Source organism: Apteryx mantelli, chromosome 2 (assembly GCF_036417845.1).
Source record: "Apteryx mantelli isolate bAptMan1 chromosome 2, bAptMan1.hap1, whole genome shotgun sequence".
Taxonomy (NCBI): Eukaryota; Metazoa; Chordata; class Aves; order Apterygiformes; family Apterygidae; genus Apteryx; species Apteryx mantelli.
This window is the reverse complement of record NC_089979.1, coordinates 75,012,637-75,037,612: the sequence shown is the minus strand read 5'-3', so window position 1 is coordinate 75,037,612 and position 24,976 is coordinate 75,012,637. Positions and strand designations below refer to the sequence as shown.

Here is a 24,976-nt window from a genome sequence, read left to right as displayed (position 1 = left end):
TTCATCTTTTTGAGCAAGTCTGTTTTGAGAAGGATTCACGAAATGTATGGATATATGCAAATTATTTTGTTATTTGAAAAGCACTGAATACAATTTTCAATGGCTTACATGATCATATTGCTTTATTCCATAGTAGAATGACATTTGATTCAGTAATTGATGAAGAAAACAATAAATTATTTTTAAAAGTCCATAAATTATTTAGGCTTTTAAAATGTATGTATTTTTGTAATATTAAGCAAGCACAGAAAAGAATTAAATAGTTTTAGAGAGTTTGTGAACTATGATTACCATAGATCGAGTAAAAATAGCCCAAAGCCACCAGTCAGTCAGTTTCTTACAGTTGATTCTCGAGATGCTTGGAAATCCAGGCTTTCAGAATGGCAGCTTTGAGTAGTCCCACTGCCAGGTGGGTGTCCGCTGAAGAGCCTGCAGTCTGCAATACCAGCCTATAAATGGGGTTTGCTTCTTCTTTCTATAGCCAAATAGCTGAAAAATTTAAACAAGGATTCCAGACCTGCTATTTTGAGACAGCTTGACATGAAGGGTTTTCTCCCATCAAGTCTCCTACGCTAAAGCAGTTCTTCAGCTTGCCGAACTTCTGCATCTATGAGGAGGCATTTGCCTCAAGAAGGTCCAGCTTTTGAAACCAGCTGGGGAACTTCAAAGCGTTACCATGCTGGAATCTGGAACTTCCCATATCCCAGCCCTGTACACAGTTTGGGAGTATAAAGCATTGAATCTTTAGCAAGGACTGTAAAATTACAAATAAGAATCATGTAAATTTTCCTCAGAGACACCAAGCAGGTATCAACAATGAACTGCTATTATAGTCCAACTATCAGTCCAACTCTAATATACACAATACCAAATGATACCCAAATTATTAAGTTACCCTAAAACAGTAGTCTTGTGCCCTGTCTTTCTCTGCCCTTAGCAGTATAAACCAGTCCAAGCGTGCTGTGCCTTTCTTCCCCCCTTGCCACAGTATCTGAAAATCTCTGCTCCAGTGTTTGGAGGGGATGCAGGCGAGCTATGCTTCCTTTTCCTCGGTTAGCACCCCTTCTCTCTTCTCTCCATTAAAGTGCCAGGAGACTGTAGTGTTGCTGTGCACCTAAGGCTTGTGGAAATTTCTGGATTCCAGAAAGAGAGCTGCTGAAGGAAAGAGCAAAGCTGGAACAGGTATCTCATGCCCTTGGGAAATGAGAGAGGAGAGAAGGTACCTCAACGTGTCCAATATTGGGCGAAGACCTGTAGGGACAGACAAGATAAGCTTGAGTAGGAAACAGTGGCTCAGTAATGGGAGAGGAGAGGTTGGACAGACCCTCATGCCTTCTTTTCCTGACACCCTTCCAATCCCTTGCTCAAAAGGCCCAATGGCACTGGGCACTGCAGAACTGTGGTACTGCTACCATGTCAGTAACCTGAAAGATTCAAATTGTACCACTTATTACTATCATACTTTGAGAAACATATTCTACACTTTCGTTGTTTCTGAAAATACATAAATAACAAGCATAAATATACTCAGTCTCCTTCCAGCTTTCTATTTTGCAGGACATTTCACTTTAAGCCATAACAAAACTATATTCTGAAAAAAAGTAAATTTCATTCAAACTAGAATGCCAGATTCTGCCATCTCTAATCACAAAGGTATGTGCAAGGAATACGTGTCTTACAAGAGGAAGCGTGCACAACTTTGCACCTTTTCCAGAAGCAAGATCTAATCATTCTCTCAAGCCAGTTTCACTCACACTTTTCAACCAGCAGAAGCCAACACTGCTGACGAAAGGAGCAATCCTGTCTTCCTGTGTCCTCAATTGCTTATTCCCTATCTTATATACACTATTTTTTCTTCCACTGTGCTAACCCAAGAGTCGGTGTGGTCATGAAGTTAAACCAGACTAGAGAACTAATCCAGGTTAAAACAAGCAGGGTTCGGGAGAGGTTATTTGTTTGGGGGATTACGGGGTGTGTGGGACACTCAGTTTTACCCCCAACCAGTTCCCCAGCCTGCTTCATACAAGGAACTGATTGAGAAAAAGAAAACAGATGGCCCGAGGCAAAGGAGGGAGACAAGGGGCCAAGATGGCAAAGAAACAAAATGCTTCTTTTAGTTGCAATGTTTGCTTAAAGTACAGCTGAACGTATAGCTTAAGGCTGAAGGTGAAGCAGCATTTTTAATTGCATATCTCTCTGCTTTGGATCTTTTATTTTAAACTTTTATATTGAACAAAAATAAAATGCAACTTTTTCATTAAAATGTAAAATTAAAAGGATTTATTGCCACTGAAGGAGTTAAACAGTACACATGCAAATATTGGGGTAAGAACATGAAAAGGAATGGGAAGACTAAAATGTTGAATTACAAATAGAAAATGTGACCAACACTTAATCTTTTTGCCTTGAAAGAAACAAAAAAGACAACCTTTGTTAACATACTTCTCAGGTTCTTTAAACTGCCAAAGCTAAGAGATTAGTGGAGTCTTGTTGTCTGCAGGAGTCTTAGTCAGGCATGCAACATAAGCATTCATATACATCTTATATTCCTCTTTCCAACACTGTATGCTAGAGCAACCCATACACAGTTAGAGACGCTTTATATAAAAAAGCACCACTGCTAGAGAGGTTTGATGGAGACAAAATGTAATCTGCTCATGCTAAGAAATATTTTGGCAACAGCACCAACACATCTGTCAAGTTCTCTTCTGAACAATGACTATTTGCTTCTGACAACAACTTAGTCAAAATATAGCATCCTAAATTGAGAATATTCTGAAAATCCAAAAAACTTGCATTAATGAAATTTATATGTTGGAACAGACAACCGTGACATGAACACCATTCCAAAGCATCCAAGGAATCCTTTTAAAGCTATTCAAACTTGCTAGAATCATCCCCTTACAGAAGAGATTAGTATTTTAAGAAACACAACCCAGCACATACAGACTTTGACTCATGGTGAAAGTCTATAGAGGAACATGAATTTTACAGTTTCTTGGGGGCATAGCTATTCCCAAAATGAATGGCCATCCTTTGTCTTTCTTCCAGCCCTTTCTAAATAAGTCTTTCCTCTATCATGCCATATAAGACTGTGGACAGTGTTTAGGTAGTAAATACACTGACCAACTGCTTATTATCCTGAATGCAATTATATATACTATTCTACTGTACTTCTCTTCAAATGTTTACATTATAAGCTCTTTGGGGCCACATCCAGCCATTCCTTTTAAGGTACACAGCACTTCAACAGTGGAATTCTAATTATACAAACAGCAAACGGCCTAAGTGTCTTTCCTTGCAGGGCAAGGGCTCCTAGTTACAGTTTTGCATGTTATACTGCATACTTGCAAAATCTAGTCTGATTCATTTGTATCTTAAATGTGGCATGGATAAGTTTGGGGGGGAAATTAACCAACTTATCACACATTTGTTAGATGAGACTGCAACACGGAAGATTAAACAGATTGACTAGACTAGAACTTCAGTCAAAGTCAGAAGAAGACAATAAAACGTGGAGCAAAAGAGGAAGAGGTTCCCCTTCCTCATTTCTCATGCCTAGTAGCACAGCAGACCTGGCAATAAGGAGAAAAAAAACAAAAAAAGAAAAAGAAATGAGCCTAAAGTATGGAGCATGTTCAATGTCTACAATATCTAGCAGCCAAAATCTACTGCAAACAAAACAAAGCAAAGCAAAGGTATTTCTGTCCTGAAGGCAAAACAGGCATGAAGGCCTCCAGATCTTATAAATAAAAATATTTTTTGTCTTTAAACTTGGATAAAACAACATCTTTTCCCTAACTTAACTCACAAATGATTTTAACTAAAAGTATCAGTTAGACAGTTGAAGTTTGACATAGTCATAAGCAACTGGAAGCAAGATCATATTAGGGGAAAATACTTGGCACTATAAAATTAGAAGATGCTATGACCTACGCCCATAATGAAAATATTAACAAAATTTTGAACAAACTAATTTGGAGACTTGTACTGATTCCTAACACCTCTGTGAAAAACAATGGCATGCTGTAAGTCTCAGAAAAGTCCTTTGTGGCCAGAGGGCACATGAGCAGCAGGTTTAATATTTTCATGGCAGTATCAGATATACTGCAAGTGCAGTACAAAGTGATCAGTCTTTGACAACATATCCTGATAGCATCACATTTCTTCTGCATGTGTAGATCAACTATACAGCATGTGCAGTAAGTTTGAGGCTTTCTGAAAGCAGTGGACTGAGTGTATATATAATATACTGCAAATACACGAAAAATCTAGGACAACCTGGGCAGAAATAAGACAGTTCTAGCTAATAGGCCTGCAGTACAAAGTCTTTATTGTAGAGGTACTTAATTTTCCCTTGGAAAGTGGTTCATAAACAATTGTGTAAAAAGATGACAGAAACAAGGTTATGCCAACGTTTTCACCAGCTTGCTGTAGTAGAAAATAAAGAACTAGCAGATAGCTTGGAAAGTGTATTTTACATAGTGCTAATAAAAGTAACATGACTTTACATACCATTTGATCAAAAATGAAAAAGAAAATAAGAATCAGTTTTACATATAATTCAAAATCAACAAGAGCAAAATTTCCCTCTAGGTCATGTTGTTGCAGATATAAATGAATATAGCTTCAAATCTTTCATTGCTGCAGTAAGAGCAAGCACTATACCTCTAACTTAAACAAAACGCACATTTTCGCCAAACTACTGACAATGATTTTAAAGGGAATGCTTTTATGTTAGTACTTTTACCATCACTTTCAGATCAGCTTTCCCTGGGAAAAGTAAAACTATGATTAGCCAGGAGCTAAATAAACGTTCAGTTCTTTTAGTGCATTTCTCCTTGTATGACATGTGCCTGTTAAGCAGCATATGCGTTACCACATCGCCAAAGCCTGCACATCTGAAGGGCAACATGTAACAAATGAAGTAATGGGACGCTTCTGCTGACAGCTCGAAGAACTGTTTGGCCAGCGGACTGCTGGTCCCTCACAGACAGTAAATTTCATGATACCCTGATTTGGGAGATAAAAACTTCTGTACAAAATTTGAACTCCTATCTCTCAGCTCTGCTGATTCAACTGCTTGCCCAGTTGGACTGTAAAGCATACTACTGCACCGATACAGGCAACCCCGAGAACACTTCCGGTGACACAATCAAGAGGCAGAAAACTGCAGGAATAAAGAGGGCTGCAGTTATTTCATGAGACTGCCTGACACACTGTTCAAGATTTATGTTTCACAAACCCTTACCTATATCTGTAACATCAAAAAAACCTTGGGTTTGTGAAAACAAAAAAAGAATATGTTTATTTTCCTTTAGCTTAGTATTTCCTTCCTTCTGGGGTGCTAGTAACTACCAAAGAATATATAGCTTTAATCCTGAAATCCAATGAATCCCTCTATTTTTAGAATATCATTATTAAGGAACGTAACTCAAGAAACTGGCATACAGAAAGACCCAAGTTCCCTACAGCCAGGTTTTAAAGCTCCCAAACGTAACCCCATTTTATTCCCAACGTTAGACGATACTTTTGATAGCACTGTGCATGAGCTGATATGCCATCTGAAAAGCTAAATCCAGTCAAAAAAAGAAAAAAGTGATGTGTTAGAATGTCTACATGAGATTTAGATCAAAGCCAGTTCACATCTGGCCATTTTAGAGTGTGACTTTAAGTCTAACTGCAAAAGACCAAGCAAAAACATGTGGAGAAGTAATGAATTTTTTTATGCAACTGTTGTTCAATAAAATAAAGAAGCAGCATAAGAATCCCCTAAATATGTTTGAACATTAATCAAAATGAAATTAATAGAGGAAGTTATTTCTTCACTAATGCTAAGTGCAGGAATATAGCTAAGCGGAAATCTGGTCATTGTATAGCAAACAATTGTAAATATACTGTTGTCTTTCAGGACTAATAAGCAAATGTGAAAGAGAAACTTTTTAAAATGTATAACTAAAAAGTGTTACTGTGAAATATGCCTGAAATAAGAGGAAACTCACTGCTTTAATACAGTTTTTGAGAAATTACAGAGGGGAGGGGAGGAGAGGAGCAACGCCTTCCGTCAGACCAGAAGAAGCACCTCAGCTCAATTATCCTCTGGACTATATATGATCTTCTGTCTTGAACCCAACTCTCCTAAAAATTACTATTACTATGCAGCAAGATGAATGTTCTCCCACATGTAAAATGCACTGGCACAGAATTCTGCTCACCTATTCTAATGCATAAGTTCGTAATGCAGCAAGTTAAATGGACTAGATATCAATATCCTAATGTAATGACCACCGCACTTTTTAAAGTAAAATTAAAACCAAAAAAAATTACTCAAAGGAATCTTTTTCGGAGCAAGAGACATTGAAGAAGACAGAAACTAGTATAATACATTTAGAAAACTTGACTGTGTGAAAGAAACACATACTGAAAACAAGACAGGGATCTTTTTTCCCCCTCATTCAACAGAAAAGCTCTCTAAACTTCCAATCTTGTTACTCAAATGAAGCTTGAAAGTAACTGCAGCACTGTAATATGCTACTGAAAGACATATTTTTATTCCTTTAAATGTCTCTTTGCTATAGGATGGTGATTTTGTGTTCAACTTTCTGTTACAGAGTAATTTTTCAGCATTTTGCTTACCTGAAGTCATTGCTTCTAATCGCTACTGAAGGAATGTAAAACCTTTTTCTTCCAGGTTCATTAAAAAACATTATATGTGGCCATGAAAAACTAATTCATTATGCTACCCTACATAACTCCAAGAAATGACAAGCTGGTACCAAAATATTTGTCTTGGTCCAAATATTCTGTGCATTAGCAAAGTCAGCAGCCAAAACTTAAACATTCATAAGACACAGAAGACAATACAGAAAGAATTTTAATTAAATTTACAACAACAACAAAAAAACCCTAGCTCTTCTAGTCAAAAAGCACAAAAGAAGACAGACAAGTTGTTTACCAAAGTGCCTCAAATGCAGCAACTCAAGCTCACTGGAATGCAACGTCAAATTAGAGTCAAAAAAGTCAAATTAGACTTTAAGAGCAGTATTAGAAGAAGGCCTACTCTGCCCAGAAGTCTTAAAAAGGCTGACAGAAGTGAAGGTTTACCTTAGAAAAAATTGTCCCCATTCTCCTCCCTCCCCCCAAAATAAGCAAATGATTGGGAAACACTATGCCTAGCAGAGCTGGTTAGGACCCAGATTTATCTGTGATATGGAAAATTCTGCTATCACAGAAGTGTGGGAGAAAAGGATTCAAAAAAGGAAATGGATTTTTTTAAAGGGAAAAGAATGTTTGTTGGAAAAGATTTCTATATACAATTTTCCTTTTTTTTATAAATGTTATATTCAATGAATCAGAAAATACAGAGGCAAAAGCATTTTGAAAATGAAGATTCAAGCATTACATTATACAGTGCTAAACGGAACACTTTCAGTTTTCAACAAAATGGTTTTATTGTTGAAATGAATGTTTCTGTCAAAAAATCTGCATTTAGAGAATTTATCTAGTCTGACAGAAAGGTGTCCTAAAAGAAAGTTTTCAACCAATTATAATTCTAAAACACAGGCATGGACTTTCTTCTGTAAGGTCACTCTTGCTGCTAAAAGGCTGTAACTATCAATTAGTAGAAGCAAATATATTTGGATATTAAGTGGTTTTTCTGCTGAAGCTTTTATGGGGTAAATACTGTGCGACTTAATTATGGGAGAACTCCAGAATCAACCAACCAGCACTAAAGTTTCATGTTTCTTCATTACATTCCCCTTATAAGAAAATTTTGTTCGGCTTTTTCCACCCTTCTGGAGTTATTTAAATGTATTAACATTTGCCTTTACACTCTCATGACTTCTTAAGTGTGGCTAAAAATCTAAAGAGCAAAATATGGTCTGCAATTACAGGTAAAACGTGCCTTTACCTTTGCTTCCTTTCTGTAATAATGGACACAACATCAAAAAGTGCCCCGAGCCAAAATTTCTTACTTTTATATGCGACTCTTTGTTATGCTGCCTTGGGCAATGACTGGTAAATACTACTAATAAGCTTTTCTAAAGCTGTTTTTTTTTTTTAACAGAAACAGACACTTGCCAAAACATAGTCTATCACTTTGGGGGAATGAAGATTATTTCCGTACTGAAATCAGCAAACTTTTAAAAGGAAATAAAATTTAAAATTTAACAAAATTTCAAAATGGTCAAGTGTTTTACATGGAATAAAAGTGAAATGTTTCAGTGTCAACATTTGCTACATTAAACCATTCCATTAAAAAAAAAAAATCACAAATGTTGTGTTTTGTTTCCAGGATGACCTGTATTTTGAATACTCTAAGAATGGTACTCTAAGAATGGATGACCAAGACTGGGTACTCTAAGAATGAAAGAAAACACTAATTTCAAATTGATCTAAATACTTAATCAAATCCAAAATGAAACCTAATCTTTCACTCTGGGGGGAAAGCAAACGAACAAGCGTATTTCGGTTCTATGCAAAGCAGATTTCCCAATCTTTCCAATTGACAAGTGAATTTCAAAAAAACCTTCTAAACATAAAAACCAAACACCTAACTCATCTAACTGATTAGTTGTCTGGCATTAATACAATATAGTTAGCTATTCTACATATATAACAATATACATATAAACAAGAGTTTGTTTCTCTTTCCCTTTCTTTTCCACATAGAACACCCCAATCTATCCAGACTGAAAGTCTTCAACTATGGTGTTTGAACTACACAGTCCAGGCTCAATTTCAGGGAATTTCCAAGCATTTTCAAGCATAACTCTGATAAGAAGTAATGAACAGCCACCAAATCAACATTAAGTATTGATTTGCACATTGTAAAGATCTAAGTTTATTTGAATAACAGAAACTAAGGTCTCTTGGATATTAATATGTAACACCAGTGTGCTTTTTTGTATTGAATTTGCTATCCAACAGGTTTTCAGCAAAGTCTCTTCATCATATAACTAGTATGAGAGAAGAGTTAGCTTCCTCTTCTAGGAGTGTTGCAGAAATTGCTGAATAAAATTTAGGACAAAGCACCATAAGAAAACACTAAGATAATGCTGTTAGGCCACAGAATAAAAAATACAGGTATGGGTATGATGCATACATATACTTACTAGACAGAAAACTTGACATTAGAAGGCCAAAACATCAGTGAACAAGGAATTAAACCTAGTTCCGTATGACAGCTTTCCTGGAGCACACTCAGGATCATTAACAAGGCCACGTTTAAGCTGCTAAGACTGGCTGTTAGTCCCTGGATCTGAGTCCATTCTCCACGCAAGTCTTGCCCTCGCACCAGGGGAGCCCAGTGTACGCCACAGCTCCCCCCTCCGCAGCCTCGGCCACCCCCGGAAAGCAACCCCAGCATGCGAGCCTGCTCTCAGTCCCGCCGACCGGGCGTCCGGTCCCTCGGAGCATGCTAAAAGACTGAATACACTGCTTCGAGGACATAGCCTCACCGTCCTCATTTGGCACCACTTCTGACAATGAAGAGGAAACACAAAACACAGCCAAGATTTAATATTTGCCCTGACATGAACGGAAGCTGCTCCGAAAATCATATGCATAGAGAACTTGGTGCTAGTGGCGCAGGCAGGCAAACAGTTAGGAATTAATAAAGAAGGTCTTGGCAGCCCCTCATCAGAACTGCTACAGGCAGATAGGCTTAGCTAGGCTCGCAGCAGTCTGAAAAGCTTTGGAAACCAGTCACATTATATAAATTTAAACCTTATCATTATGCAGAAGCATCTATTTATAGTGATAATTGTAGAGAAAGAAATATTTAACATTAGTCTCCTTTAAACTCTCAACACTTCAAAATCTACAAGATAAAGGTAATTGCTGAAGACTACTGATGAAAGAAAGTTGAAACTCAGCATCTTCCTATAGATAGCTTCTCTACTTTGTACTGCTGCATTTTCTCCTAAGATTTCATGAACAGAAGCATTACTCAGAATTCAACACCATGCATGCCAGGGAACCCTCATGTAAATAATGGAACAAAAATAAATGATATTTTACCACTGCAATTATTCATCTAAAAGCAACTGCTCCACATAGCTTGAGGATATGAATATGATGTTTCGCAACAGGACCTGACTTTCATTTGAGCTCCCTGGTTGCTACCATAAAATAAGCTAACACTGTAGTAATTATACAACATATATTTTAATAGCAGTATATTCTCTGCCATTTGGGACAGGAAGGCAATGCTAAAGAAGTATAATTTTGTACTGATACAAGCAGAAGATTTTCATTCTAAGCTAGGATGAAAAGACAGCTAATTCCATAAAACTATTTCTATTTTTAAGTTAGTTTGCTGAACCAGCAAAATATATTGGTAATATAAAGTACTATCTTTGCCCAGAAAGTCTCTCGCAAAAGGTTGGGTTTACAAACCACTAGGTAGCAATATCAGCTATACAACTTTTCATGGTCAATAAAATTCCATTAAAAAAAAATGTAAAAAATCAATTTAAAGTCTTGCAATTTAGCCAAAGCTCTCCCAGGACACCACTCAGCACAGCATTTAAAGCACAAACTTCGTTTAACCTGTGTGTCTCCTTGGAACTGTGTTCGCCACTGGCTGCCACTCCAGCCTGCCACTTCATGTACTAAGTAAAAACACACTGTCATACATAATGTATGCCCGCAGATTTTGGAAGGAAAGAAGGAGCGCTCTCATAATTGCAAGCATGATTTCCTAAAATACAGCACTGAACATGATACAGCAAATTTTGAAAAAATACAGCACTAAATTGATGACACAAAGAAAGTGCTGTACTATCAACTGTAACAAACCTCTTTGCATAAGCACTCTTACAAAAGACATTTGTTCTTTACTTACAGATCACTTTACTCTTTTTAGAAATACGTTTTCCTTTACTAGCTCTCTTACAGAAATCTGCTATACAATTTGATTTGACAAGGCTGCCCACGTAAAAAATGAAATAACTATTAAAAGTTGAAATTGACACAAAAACTAACATTAAAGTTAAAAAAGCTAAAAATTCCATATGCTACTTTCCACTTCAGATAGATTATTTTGTGAAATTTTGTGAATCATTAAAGTTGTTGTCAATTAACTTCAAAACTGTTATAGCAGTCAGGAGACATAAACCTATTCAAAGTATGCACACAAACTCAATTTCAGTAAACCTTAACATACATAAAATAATTAATAGAAACTTAGTTCAAGGCATTATGAAAGTATGTAGCACATACTAGAAACCTGTAACACATTTCTTGGGTGCAATTAATGCCATTCAGAGAGACCTCAACAGGCTGGACAGCTGAGCAGAGGGGAACCTCATGAAGTTCAACAAAGGCAAGTGCAGGGTCCTGCACCTACGGAAGAATAACCCCCTGCACCAGTACAGGTTGGGGGTTGACCTGCTGGAAAGCAGCTCTGCCAAGAAGGACCTGGGAGTGCTGGTGGACATCAAGTTAAGCATGAGCCAGCAATGTGCCCTTGCGGCCAAGACGGCCAATGGTGTCCTGGGGTGCATCAGGAAGAGTGTTGCCAGCAGGTCGAGGGAGGTGATCCTCCCCCTCTACTCAGCCCTGCTGAGGCCACATCTGGAGTACTGCGTCCAGTTCGGGGCTTCCCAGTACAAGACAGACATGGCACTACTGGAGCAAGTCCAGTGAAGGGCTACAAAGATGATTAGGGGACTGGAGCATCTCTCTTATGAGGAAAGGCTGAGAGAGCTGGGCCTGTTCAGCCTGGAGAAGAGAAGGCTGAGAGGAGATCTTAATGTGTACAAATATCTTAAGGGAGAGTGTCAAGAGGATGGAGCCAGACTCTTTTCAGTGGTGCCCAGTGACAGGACACAAGGCAACAGGCACAAAATGAAACACAGACAATTCCACCTGAACATGAGGAAAAACTTCTTCACTGTGAGGGTGACAGAGCACTGGAACAGGTTGCCCAGAGAGGTGGTGGAGTCTCCTTCTCTGGAGATCTTCAAAACCTGCCTGGACGCGATCCTGTACAACATGCTCTAGGTGACCCTGCTTGAGCAGGGGGGTTGGACTAGATGATCTCCAGAGGTCCCTTCCAACCTCAACCATTCTGTGATTCTGTGATTATACCGAACTTAAAATACAGGAACAAAATACAGAAATTAACCTGATTTCAAAGGTTGAAAAAGTACAAGATATAGGCTGATATATATTCAGTCATGATGTTTTCAACTCTCTCTTTTTAATCAATTGATTTAAATCAAGTTTAGGCTTGTAAACATAATTTGAGCCTGCATGTAAATTGCAACAGCTTTGGTTTTCTCAACAGCTTTCTCATCTCTTGTCATCTAGTTATCACTCTCAGCAGAGTATTAAATACTGTTTTTACAAAACTGTAACATAGACCCAAAAAATAAAGGTTTGGACCCTAAAATACATTTAAACAAATATCTGCTTAACTATGCAAACTATGTAAAACTTTCAAAGACAAGCATCTAAATGAAGCCACAGAACTAAATATTGACCAAAAAAGCTCTAGAGTTTCAAAAATCTTCAGAAGTGATCTTGGCATCAAGCATCAACAAAAATGATGACTGCAAAGTACCACCATCAGCAGCTTCTGTCACATGTGTATCATTATTAGCAATAATATTCTGCTAACATAGTATTAGCTGGCCTAGGCTGGACCACTGACCACTTGAAGTGGCTTGCAGACAAATAATGCTACATATCCAACAGCTTGGAAAGCTCTGCTACGTAGAGACAGCCCACCTAGATGCAGCAGTACAGAAATGACTGAAGAAAAATTGGAGTATTTGAACATACTGAAGCCTGTACTGCCAACATACTGTTAGAAGATTGTTTTCAGAAGCCAATTGCAATCCTGTCAAAGTAGGATCACTTGCATAAAGTGTTTTAGAGGGTTTCTTTTTTTTGTGCTGAGCGACAAAAAGGACCTTTAACAAAACACTCTTAAACACAGTTCTTCTAATCATTTTCAGTGTGTTCTGCAATTGGAACATCTCACCTTTGGTGCCTATCAGGTTGTGTGCTGTAAGGCTACACATGTACAAAGCACTGCAAATGATACTAATTTCCCTTTTCTTACATGACTTGATCATGCAGTTATGCAAAAATCACCATTTGTTGTTTAGCTGTTGTTCTTCTAAGACAGTTTAGTTCTCCCATGAATAATTCCAAAGTGGAAACACTTTTCATCACACATCTGCACCTCTATTTTTTAATAGAGCCTCAGCAACACATCTTCTGAGGAAACAGAAGTGATTGTTGAAGAGATTGTTGTTCAGTAACTCAGCAACAACTTTAATAATGAATTTGAATTGCTTAGTCTTTCACTGGATTGATGAAGAGTTTCTGAAGCCCAGCTGCAGCAAGTTGACAGTAATAAATTCTCCATACACTGCAAACTCAGTATCTGACTATTTCATGATTGTTACTAAATATGTGAAAGCTGGAGGCAAAGCCTGTAATTTTACAGCTCAATACTTGCTTCTTTCCTTATTTCCTCTAACAAAGGTACTAGTGTAAGGCCAAATACGAACAGAACTCCCTGGAGATGCCTGCTGTGAGACGTGTCACAGTATTTCGTGAAAAAAATTTAAAAACAATAGCTTAAGGGCAAGTTTTTCCATTAGAAATCAAGTCATTTTAAGAGAGTCAATATTTATAATAAGTGCCACAGTACAACAGATGAATTGAATTACTGAACTTTCAAACAAAAAGTACAATACTTGAAGTTCAAAATGCCTACCAAAATTTCACGTTTATTGTCTGTAAAAACAAAAGAAAGTCAGAGTTTTCTTTCTTGCTGTACCACGCAAATACATCTTTATGTTAATTTAATGTGGATTTTATGGCACGTAAATACAACTGTAACAAGTAAGACAAGTCCGATTTTTTTTTTCATTCCAGACAATAAATTCAAATAAAATTTAAATAGTTAACCTCTGTAAGGCCATGATCTTGACTATATTAGCCATATTTTCTCTTCCCTTTTTCTGTCATATTCCTCTGCTGAATTGTTCTAAGTATGTTTATAATGTTTCTACAGGTACATACTAATACAATCAGATTGATACCATCTTTTGCTACTAATAATATAAAAGTACTTTAGAGTTACAACTGGATGAAAGGACAACAATGTAGTGTTCCTCTTTTACCTATGTATCTCCCTATCATCAGGAATGATTGCTGCCTGATAATCATAATCAAATGGCAGCTTTTATTCTGCATATTGATTACTTATCGATTTCAAAATCAACTATCTTATACTACTGAAAACTTGTAACCTTCAAAAAGATGTTTCTCCAGCTGCTCCCCACCAAAGTATTAAGTGTATTTATACATCTTGTATTTCAGTTACTGAACATATCATTATAGACATACAGGTGTTAGAAGCCTGTCCTATTAAAAAAAGGAATTCCGAGACATGACAGGATTTCTGCCCATCATAACAGACAATCTAATTCACAAGAACAACTGTGTTAACTCTACAAATCTAAGCAGTGGAAGAAAATTTGTGTCGATTATTGGTAAGTTTCACAGAGGGAAGAGAGGAGTGTGGCTTACAAGACAAGGTTCTAACAAACATAAAAGAAAAAAGTATTTACAATCTTAAGGGAGAAGTTTCTGGGTGGATAACACAGAACAGAACTTGTGAATGTGAGCTTTGATTTGGAAAAGAATTCTTTTTTATATACTACTGAAAGGAACAGTTTGAAGTTCATCATGGGCTTGAATAGGGTTCATCTTGGGTGCCTACATACGGATTTTAAAACATGCTGAAGTGCTGGAGACCTACCTTTTGCTAGAACAGTTGCAACATTCTCAGATCCGTAAGTGAGACAATGCATGAGCTGTCTGTACAAGCCACAGAGGGTGCGACATCATGTATTGTATTTATTGTTACAATTTTAATTCAAAATATTTGGTTCAAAGATGGAAGGAGATGCTATACCTGAATTACGTCTTTTTTTCTTTTTTTTTTAAATACATGTATAATCTTTCAACATGGTAGACAAACACATGAATCTATGCCTGTTTCTTTATGGAGACTGCATCAGAAATGAACACAGGCAATATCTGAAAATTGTATCTTTCAAAGAAACGCAAAATTTAGGTGCAAGGAACAAATATTAACATTAAATAAAGCTGTCATAACTCCCACACACGCACAGGAGTTTTAGGCATATACAAGCACAGAGTACATGAAAAGCTTCTGATGTTTGTTTGGATCCATGCAACACCATTACCAATATTCTATTGAAGTTAAAGCAGATAAGCTACATACTACCTGTTATAAAGGAAACTGTGAACCTCATTTGAGTGAGAAAAGTTACTGCTTTCCTTTTTAAGAAAGCAGAGATAGAGGAAAATGACTGAATATTACAGTATTCCCATCATTATGACAAATGTTTCCGTGGAACTTCATTTGAGCAAGATTAAAATGAAAACGAAATACTTACTGTGGTAGATTGCCTTTTGTAAATAGTGGCACATGACCTAATCAAAGCACGCTTTTCTACCGTGGAGGCAAAACCAGACACAGTCATGACATGTTAAGAACACCAAGAACACTACTGTATAGAGCCATAGTGCGTCAAGATGATGACATGTGAAAAGAAGATGGTATATACTTCAGAGGCTTTTTTCTATTGTAGTGATAAAAATGCTCACCTTGAAAAGACTGTTTGGCTCTATCCACCAGTTCTTCAATGGGATAACTTGCTAGATCTCCTCTGGCATGCTTGGTTTTGCAGTAGGTACACGCATTGAGACACCTGTTTAGAAAATGAACATATTTCAGTTTCTAGCCAAGAAAACCTTTACATGCACAGCTATACTCATTAAGTACATTTGGAAAAAAATGAACTTTTATACTTATGACAGAAACACAGAACTATTCCATTTTAAAATCAATAAACTAACTAAAACTGCTCTGAAGTGCATTCTGCCCTCCTACTTTCTTAAAGTATCCTTCACATCTATACAGATATTGAAAAAACAATGAGTGAAAACTGTGTTCAAACTCCACAAGTGGGAATTTACATATTTTCAGAAAGCTATAATGGAGTTAATTATTATAGTGTTAATTATTAATTAAATAGGGTTCACTATTAAAGACAAATCTCCAAACTTCTAACTCCCCTATTACTGAAAAATTCCATGCACAAAACCAACATTTTTTTTCATATCTAACCAACCTGAACAAGAGGGGGGAAAAAAAAGACATGAATGACCACTATAGACTTTAAAAATATTTGGTATTCTTGAAAACACATTTGAGTTAATTTTTCCTTCCCTCATTTGGCTTGTATAAACAAAATAAACAAATAACATAATGAAGACAGAATCACCAACTGGGAAGACAGCTTAGCACAAGAGACTGGGGAGCTTAGGAAAAATTCCCATGAAAAAACGGAACAATGTGAACACTTTCAATTTACCTGACAGTGTAGTAAAGACAGATTAGTTCAATGTAAGAGGATGGAAGGAGTAAAAAAAAAAAAGAAGAAAGAAGGAAGAAAAAACCCACACACCACTCATGGCAAGCTTTTCTTGGACTAGTCTTCGGATCGTGGCAGTGCCATGAATGCAATAAGCAGAATTTTAAAGAGTTCATTGTACCTTTTTTCCCCCTCCCTTCCCCCTTTTTAAAGCTGATATTGCCCTATGATCTTTTTATTGTTAAGGCATTTAAACCCTTTTTAAAAAAGCAATCATATTTCTCTTCTTCATGCTTGTTAAAAGATCTTAAATTATGTTCATTTTCACAATCAAAAAGGCACAGCTTCAATACGATAAAGCAGCTGGGTGCCAGAAAAGGCTAAAGCTCAGACTACAGGAGTATTATCACAGAACTTTTAAAACAACAATGAAAAGGTGTAATGCCCTATGGCTTCTGAAGGAGAAGTCACCAGCTACGAGACTGTCTTTACCAGTTGAATATACTGTCTTGTCTTCTATTACTGTGTCTGGCAGCTCCATGACAACATAATTACTGTTTTAAAAACTCTAAAGGTTTTCCTTCACAAAGATTCCCCTCACAAGTTACTTATATCTTTTTTGCACAACTAGTAGCTCAAGAAGGGCAGAACATGGGGCAGGTCTCTGGTTTGCCCTCCTGCCCCTATACATCAACTTTGCCCTGAAACCGTCTCCACCAACCAGATCTTATTTTTTGTCAGAGGACACCAAGAAAGTTCCTGATTCTCCCTGCTAGACTGGATGTCACAAATTATGTATTGTCTTATTTATGTAAAATACTTTTCTTGCTTGTCAGAAGAACCTTTTCTTGCACCAGAAGAACCTGTTTTAGATCAGAAAACTGAAGAGATATTGCTTGATGGTAGCAATGAGATTATTCTATTCAGAATTAAAAATGGTTAAAAAGGTTAAAAAAAACCCAAAAAACAAAGACACCCCTCACCGAATCTGAACCTTCTTAACCTGCTTCAAGGAAGTGACTACCCACTCAAAGACAAGTTATTCATCACTTGTCAAATCGTTTTACATATCTTACCATTCTTTTACAAATCAAAAGCCTTTCATTAAGCAACATTTAAAGCATGTTCAATAGAGTAGGATTTGAATAAAGAGAACATAAGCTGATAATTGGTTTATACTTGATCTGTGTAACCTATTTAACAAACTGCTAAAGTGTTCTCTGCTGTGTTCCTGGTCAGCTGAAGCATGCCACGAAGGGCTTTCCCTCCCAGCCCCACAAGGCACTCATTTCTCTCCCTTACTCTCATCCACGATTCTCTTTCACACTCCTTCAATTCTTCCAGGCTTCCAAAGCATGTCTTTTTATTTTATTTATTTATTGATTTAAGGGCAACTCTCCACCCAACGCAACACTTCTTTTCTAAAAAGGCTCCCATATAAACATCTTACCGTCACACCCCTTCCCTCCACATCATTCAGTAAGTCAAGCCAGCTTGCTTCCACACAGCTACTCAAGAGAAGCATTAGGGATCAGTGATGCACATTGTCACGTCCTAAAGAGCAATACTGAACTTGCCGTAAATAGCCTGGTTCCCAAAGTGCTAAAAGAAAATGCTGGTATGGCAAAACATCATAGGCAAACTCCTACATCTTCACAAGGGCACTTTATAAGCAATCCGATTAAAGCCCATGTTATATTTATATGCCAACCCGTAAAACCGCTAAAGCAAGAGGTTTGTTGCTGCATTGCAGCAGCTGAAGGAAGCAGCAGAAGCAAATGTTAAAGTTCTGCATTCGCTATAATAATTTTGGCGGCACAGTCAGAAATCCTCTAGCATTTAGATACCCACATTCATTAAAAAGTTAAAAAAAAAAAGTAGCTGTCTCATATAGGCTCACCCACAGTTGGCTTTTTCTAGTTGTCTAGTTGTTTTTTCAGTTCTGCTTTCATTTAAAGGGAATATAAAATAAAATGCATGGTAGAGGTATCTGCTCTTCTACAACCAACATTCAGAAGTTTGGTGTACGTTAGTGATATCTGTACTAATCTTTGCTTTACTCAAAGAAAATGACTTTACCAGTTATCTTGTCATTTTTTAACAGGTCTTCAAGAGCAGATTTAACTTGAAACAATTCTGTCCCATGACCCCAGTGTCCCCTCTTCTGCTTTTGATTTTTAGTCATGGTCCTAAGAATATCTGAAAAGTCCCATTTAACATTCTGCATCAGGTATCACAAAGACAACTGGTGCACTAACCAGACTTTGCTTTTTCCCCTTTCGCTGAAGCTTAAAAGAAATTTCATATTCCCCATAACTCACCATTTTTCCCCCACTACCATAAAAAAAAGCTTATATTAACACAGGCCCTTTTATCCACAAAGCATAATTTTTTCAGCCAGCTGTAATAAAGGGATATATTAAGATTTTATTTATTCCTTGGGATGAAGTAAATTTTTTAAATATAAAGTTTAATTTTTAAATTTCTTCATCCTTAAGCCAAGGATTTGGGAAGAAAAAATAGTAACACCAACTTTTGTTATCTACCATAATTTGCAAAGTCTGACTAATTATAAATTTGAAGGAAATCTTTATATTTTTCAACAGAAAGTTTATTAGCAATTTTTTGTCATCTTGAACTGTAACCCCATATGAAAATGATACTTTTTTTAAAACCTTCTTAAACAAAAACTAGAACTTGAGCAATTCTATTTTAAAATTAACTTCTAATTTTATTTCTGTGTGATAGACCTAAATGGCTCAGGAAATGGAATCTAAATGCTCTCCCAAAATATACTCAAGTCTACGTAAAAACATCTGACCCACCGCCTGATATCAGAAAGTACAAATCACATACCAGACATAAGGACATCAAGTTGATGTTCACCTCATCAGAAACCATGCTGTGGTATGATTTAGTGACAGGTTATTTTAGCATCCCATAAAATATAAGAAGTCTCAGTGAATATTTAGACGAAGAACTGAATCATTTTAAAATAATAAAATAATTTAAAAAAATAAAAGGTATCTTTGCCCATTTCATCATTATATTTAGAAAGAAAATTATCTCTTTATAGCTGAACCTTTAAAGCCTAAACCTAAAAAAGTGAGAAAAATGGAAAAATGTATGTTAACTTTATTATATGTGTAACATTGTCTGAGGCAGGTGTGAGCTGACAATCTTTCTGTAGGCTGTCAACACGGCCCTTGCCAAACTGCTCCCACTGTGCTAATAAAAGATTAAATCTCTCTACTTAGCAGCATTTTAGGTGTTTTGTTTTTAAACTTCTTTACAAAGTGTGTTTGCGCATATATGCATGTGAATGTGTTAACATGCATTTTTGCTCTGAATATAGTATTAAGAAAATATGATCACCTTTATCCCTTAAGAAAGCAAACAAAGCAACAGCCACAAAAATAAAAAAATTCATCTAGGTTGAATGATATCTGTTAATTATATTTTCATGGTATATCATTATGATATCATTATGATAATATATATCATATGATATAATATAGCATATTTACTAAATATTTCTCAGGGTATGTATTTTGCTCTTAATTTAGGTACTAAGAAATTTTATAGCAGGGGAATACTAGAGTACTGAAGTTATTAATCTCTGAAGATTGAAGATCACTTTGATGTCTTCAAATAATGTTCTCTACAAGACCTACCAGCTTCTGATTCATTTCTCACTGTCTCTTCTCTCTACTGCCTGGTATCTAGAAGCAGAAGAAAAAAACCTAGTATCTAGCTGTATTTATAGGAAAGAATATAAAATTAGTCTCCCCTATATCTTCAGGGTTGCTTCCTGGGCAAATACTTAGAAAGATCCTATCCAAAATCTTATTTGTAGCACATTTGTTAATTCTAATCTGGAAAAAAAATAAAAAATAATCTTTCAAGCTACAGCTGACTAACAAAGATTCAGATTTTAAATACTTGTTGTAAAAATGCTGAACTAACCACTTTTCACAGATTCGGGAACTATCTATCCTTGAAAACACACATTTAAACCAAACCACAAATACAATAAAGTATCTGTAGTTTTCTTTTCCCCTTAGTAAGCTGACCTCAATTCCACTTTTCCAGTATAAGAAGTTACGCATGCCCATGCTGCCGCACACTCAGACCACAGTCAATCAAGCGGAAAATGGTCGTTGGGAACTTGGAGAAAACGAGCATTCGCTCTGACGAAGGGGAATTCACCAGCAAGTGGATCTTCTAAAATCAGCCCAGTGTGTGAATTTCTCCTTAAAAATCAGCCTTCATCGCATCTGAAGATCAAACATATATGCAACCAAAAAGCCAGCATGGCAATACCTGCAAAACGGTTTTTTACTTTGTGTTAAACTGTAGGCTTTCACATATTTAAAGCTAGTTTGTAAATGTTGATTTGTCTTAATACAAGTCAGAGTGTTATTGCACAAAGATAGCACAGGCATTAACGGAAACAGTCATTATCGTTGTAACCACCAACATGTTTTGGATAATTTTTTAGTGATTCTAGAACACAAAACAGTAAATCCTGTTTTTTCCAGCATACTAAATTTATTAAGGCAGTTTGATGTATTAAATTTTTACTTTGAATTATTAACCTCTAATCAGCTATGTGCCCAGTATCCAGAACTACTTCACAGCAAGATAAAATATTATCCGTAGATAAGATACTACTATGTGGATCATTAAAATATTTTTGAACATGTTACCAAACTGAACACCATCAACATTTTGGTCAGGTGCCTGAAATTTTGTTGTAGAGACAGAAAACAGCAGTCTTCACACTGATCAATGAGTATGTCCTCAAGCAGTGCATTAGATAAAGGAGACTCTTCATTTTCAAAACAGTAATATTCCTCATAAAACACACACTTAACATGAAAGGCCAACCCTTACAGATGCATCTAATTATGAATAAGAATACTTATGGCATCGCAGACAAATAAATACTTTCCTTCAGTGGAACTAATCAGTGGATTTCAGCAGCAGATGAGAAAGAGCACAGACATTAGGAGCAAAATCTTGGTTGCTCTTAAATTAATGAGAGTTGTGCCTCTAACTTCAGCAAAGACAGGATTTCACCCTCAGATATTAAAAGTATAATACATCTTTCTTTCAAGGATCAGAAAATAGCTCAATTACAGACTCTGATGTGTAATTAGGGTGCCACTGACTCACATTTAATGTGATTTAATGTGATTGACCAAGGTCAGACATCTGTGAGCAAGATGGGAGAGCTGCATAGCTGCAACACTGTCATATGACACAACATCCCTGCTGCTCCGCACGTGATTAATTGGGGGGGGGGGGGGGAGAGCACGTATTGCCCCCTTCATTTCGTGAACAATCCAGTAAATTCTTTCTTGGTACCAACCTAAAAAGAAACCCAGATCTAAGACTTTTTTTCCCCAAATTACATGCTGCAAGAATACAGTAAAACAGCATTAATCACAATTTAGTCAAAACAGTTCTAATATCTGCCTTTAAGAGATCTGACTGGTTATGCAAATCCAAGGTTTTATGAAGTTTGCCCTGTAAAAAAATTCTGCCAGTAGCGCAGTGCCACTAACATTACACTGGGCCATCACTTCACTACAAATATAGACAGACTGAAGCCTGCTTGTAACAATCCCCAGCACCAGCTTTTTGCATCTACTCTAAGGTCTCCTTAGAAGGCCTCATTAATTAACCATTTTTCATGCAGTGATTTTTCACCTTAGGATACACGCATAGTTCTGCATTCATAACAATAGCATAACCTTACCATTTATACTATATTTATAGGGTTAAATATGATGAGTATTACCTAGTATTTTACCTCCATAAATGCTATTTTGCACTTCCAGAACTTCTAATTCTTATCAAACTTAATAGCATTGAATGGGGGAAAAAAGTTAGTAGTTTATGGAAGAAAAAACATGCCTAATATGTCTGACTTCTTTTCAGGAATCTCTTCTTATTCTTGAAGTTTATTTTACAATAAAGCTTTTCAATCCACTATGACAGGAAAGATGTTTTCCCTTACAGATTTTGGGAGGTTTTTTGTTTTCAAGTTAAAAAGATTCAGGATTTAAAGTACTTTTGAAACAGTGGCAAACTAATTCTCAGTAAGGCTAATTAGTCTAACCAGCAAACCACATTATTGCAGAAATGCTGTTTCTAGTATCCAGGCTTGTTCAGAGTGAGCTTGGACATTTCTAGTTGCTGTGCTACACAGGCTACACAGTGTTACAACAATACTTTCTTACTGAGAAAAAGATATGTGATAAAAGCAGGGCTTCCCTCAAATTATCTTTGTAGTCAAATATTTTAGAAACCACTCTGTAATGCCAATACCTCCTTAAAAAGAAAAAAAAAAAGCCTCTTGAAAATTTTAGTAGAAAAAAGGATAAACTTTCAAGATACATTATACAGTGTATAGGACTGCACACATTTTTCTCAAAATACAATGCAACTGTTGGATTCTATTTTTGAATCCTATAACCCTTTCTATGCCCAACAAAATGGTATCAAGGTGCATTACAACTTTATTCTTCCAAAGAATTTTGAAGTCAGTACCTTTATTTTATAATATCTCAACAGTTATTAATTGAATGGAGATAGAGAAGGCAGCTCAGCTACTTTGATATGTATGATTTAATTTTGCACTTCAAATACTTGCATTTTGTGAAACTGAATTTCCCCAGTCAAGTGCAGGTGATTCAAAGGTCACATCTACATGGGGATATCATACATTCAGTTTGCTCATTTTAAGGCCAATGATTTAACATTAGCAAAATTAAGCACAATGTCACTTTTTAAGGCTCATCTAAAGAACTTCCTTGGTTAATTGTTTTGTTCACGCATTGTGCAATTGCTTGAATTAAATCATGAGGCACTGTAAATTAATATTAAAAGGTAAAACATTCCATCGCTAAGCTGTATACGTCCCGCCCCACAATGGTGCTTTGCTAGATGTTTACTGGAAACTGCAGTGATTTTGTCTCTGCAATTCAAACTAAAGCTTTATGGTTCAGAGAGACATAAATTATGCTAGAAGCATTTCCAAATAGGTGCTGGGCTATGCTGACCACAACTTTGGGGGCAAATCATGACAGTCATTAATATCAAGAAAATGACTCATCTGGAAGAGCACAGCTGGATAAATTGGACTCTGTGGTTACAAAGAGCAGAAGATGCTATGGAATTATAAGTACTTAGTTATTTCCACAGTTTATACAGAGCACCAGTATTTAGAGGAGCATGACTCCTGGTCTCAGACAAATAGCAGTAATGAAGGTGGTAGAAATAAAGAGTTATGACAGAAAAACCTTAAACAGAAGGTATCTTTTCTTAGAAATCTGCTCACGGCTAATCTCAGAGATGCAGTGGCAGAATACCCTAAGATCATTACTTCAGCATGAAGAGCAACTATTCCTCTCAGGTCCCTCCTAACGAACAGCAGTAATTGGAAAATGACCTCTAAAGACAGGAGTCTTGGAGGCTTGCTTTAATTTGCAAAGTTTTAGAGAACTGTGATTTCAGAGTTGCCTTAGTATTTATATCATCAAACAGTATGATCCTATTAAAGAAACAGATTCTACTGAGGTCAGAGGACTTAGCGTAACACCTACAGAATGTGCTGCAACACCTAGAGTGGCCTAACAATGAAGTTTCATACGCTTTAAAATTCAGCTTTCAAAGTTTGCTTCATTTGATTAATATTCTAAAAGAAGAGTAAGCATCAAAAGAAATAAACTGTGATTTCTCAATAAGGGGGGGAAGGCAACGAGTACGTTTTAAGCTCTGCTTCAAAAACAGAGAGTCTCAGCTGATCTCCCCAAATGGAAGGAGAAAGGGGAGGAGAAGGGGCAGGGGGAGGCAAGTGGCTTTCTATAAGTAATCCAGTTCATTTGCCATGCATCTTCACCAGATTAGCAGCTCCTGAATCACCCACACAGAAAACATGGTTGAAAAGTAGACCCCCGTCTGTGATAAGAGCTATTGTTTTTACTTCCTGAATGGCTTTTGGGACAGAACCTTTCAGAGGGTTGAAATCTCACAGGAAACATTAGCCTGCAGTTAATTCCGTAACATGCAGCAGGTATCACACAGATTCTTGGGATAAAAGGTATTGTTTTTGTACTGGTCAAAACATCCTGTGGGGAAGAAAGTTATATTTCAGCAGCGCTGAAACTAGAAGGCTTAATTTAGAATTTATCTTTAATCACCACCAGAGCAATTTCCAAAAAAGTATTTGTAACATGTCTGTGGGAAAGTGGATCTGAATTGTCCAGGTAATATAATGGCAGAAATAAGTGCGTAATAAAAATAAACTCACCATCTATAATCAAGAAAGAAGCCCTCCCAATGGCTGTGTCTACAGAAAGCTTTTTGCCCAAAAATGTCCTTCCAGCTGTGGCAACAGTAGAAATGACAGAAGCTCCAGTGTGGACAAGCATCTAAGCAGTATTTACAATTAACACTACATTGTTACTCTTAAATGTCATGTCTGTATCTTGTGATAAGCTGGTTCATCTTGACTGAGAAAAAAAACAAAATGT

The 24,976-nt window shown here is 36.6% G+C and overlaps 1 protein-coding gene across 5 annotated transcripts in view; it reads right to left on the bottom strand.

Annotated features, from left to right (window-relative positions):
* Positions 1 to 24,976, bottom strand: part of CDKAL1 (CDK5 regulatory subunit associated protein 1 like 1) — a 447,236-nt gene that overhangs the window by 226,247 nt on the left and 196,013 nt on the right. For all 5 annotated transcript variants that reach the window (XM_067290903.1, XM_067290904.1, XM_067290905.1 and 2 more), the window contains exon 9: positions 15,664 to 15,767. In XM_067290903.1, the coding sequence (XP_067147004.1) occupies positions 15,664 to 15,767 (104 nt within the window). The remainder of the gene's footprint in view (positions 1 to 15,663; positions 15,768 to 24,976) is intronic.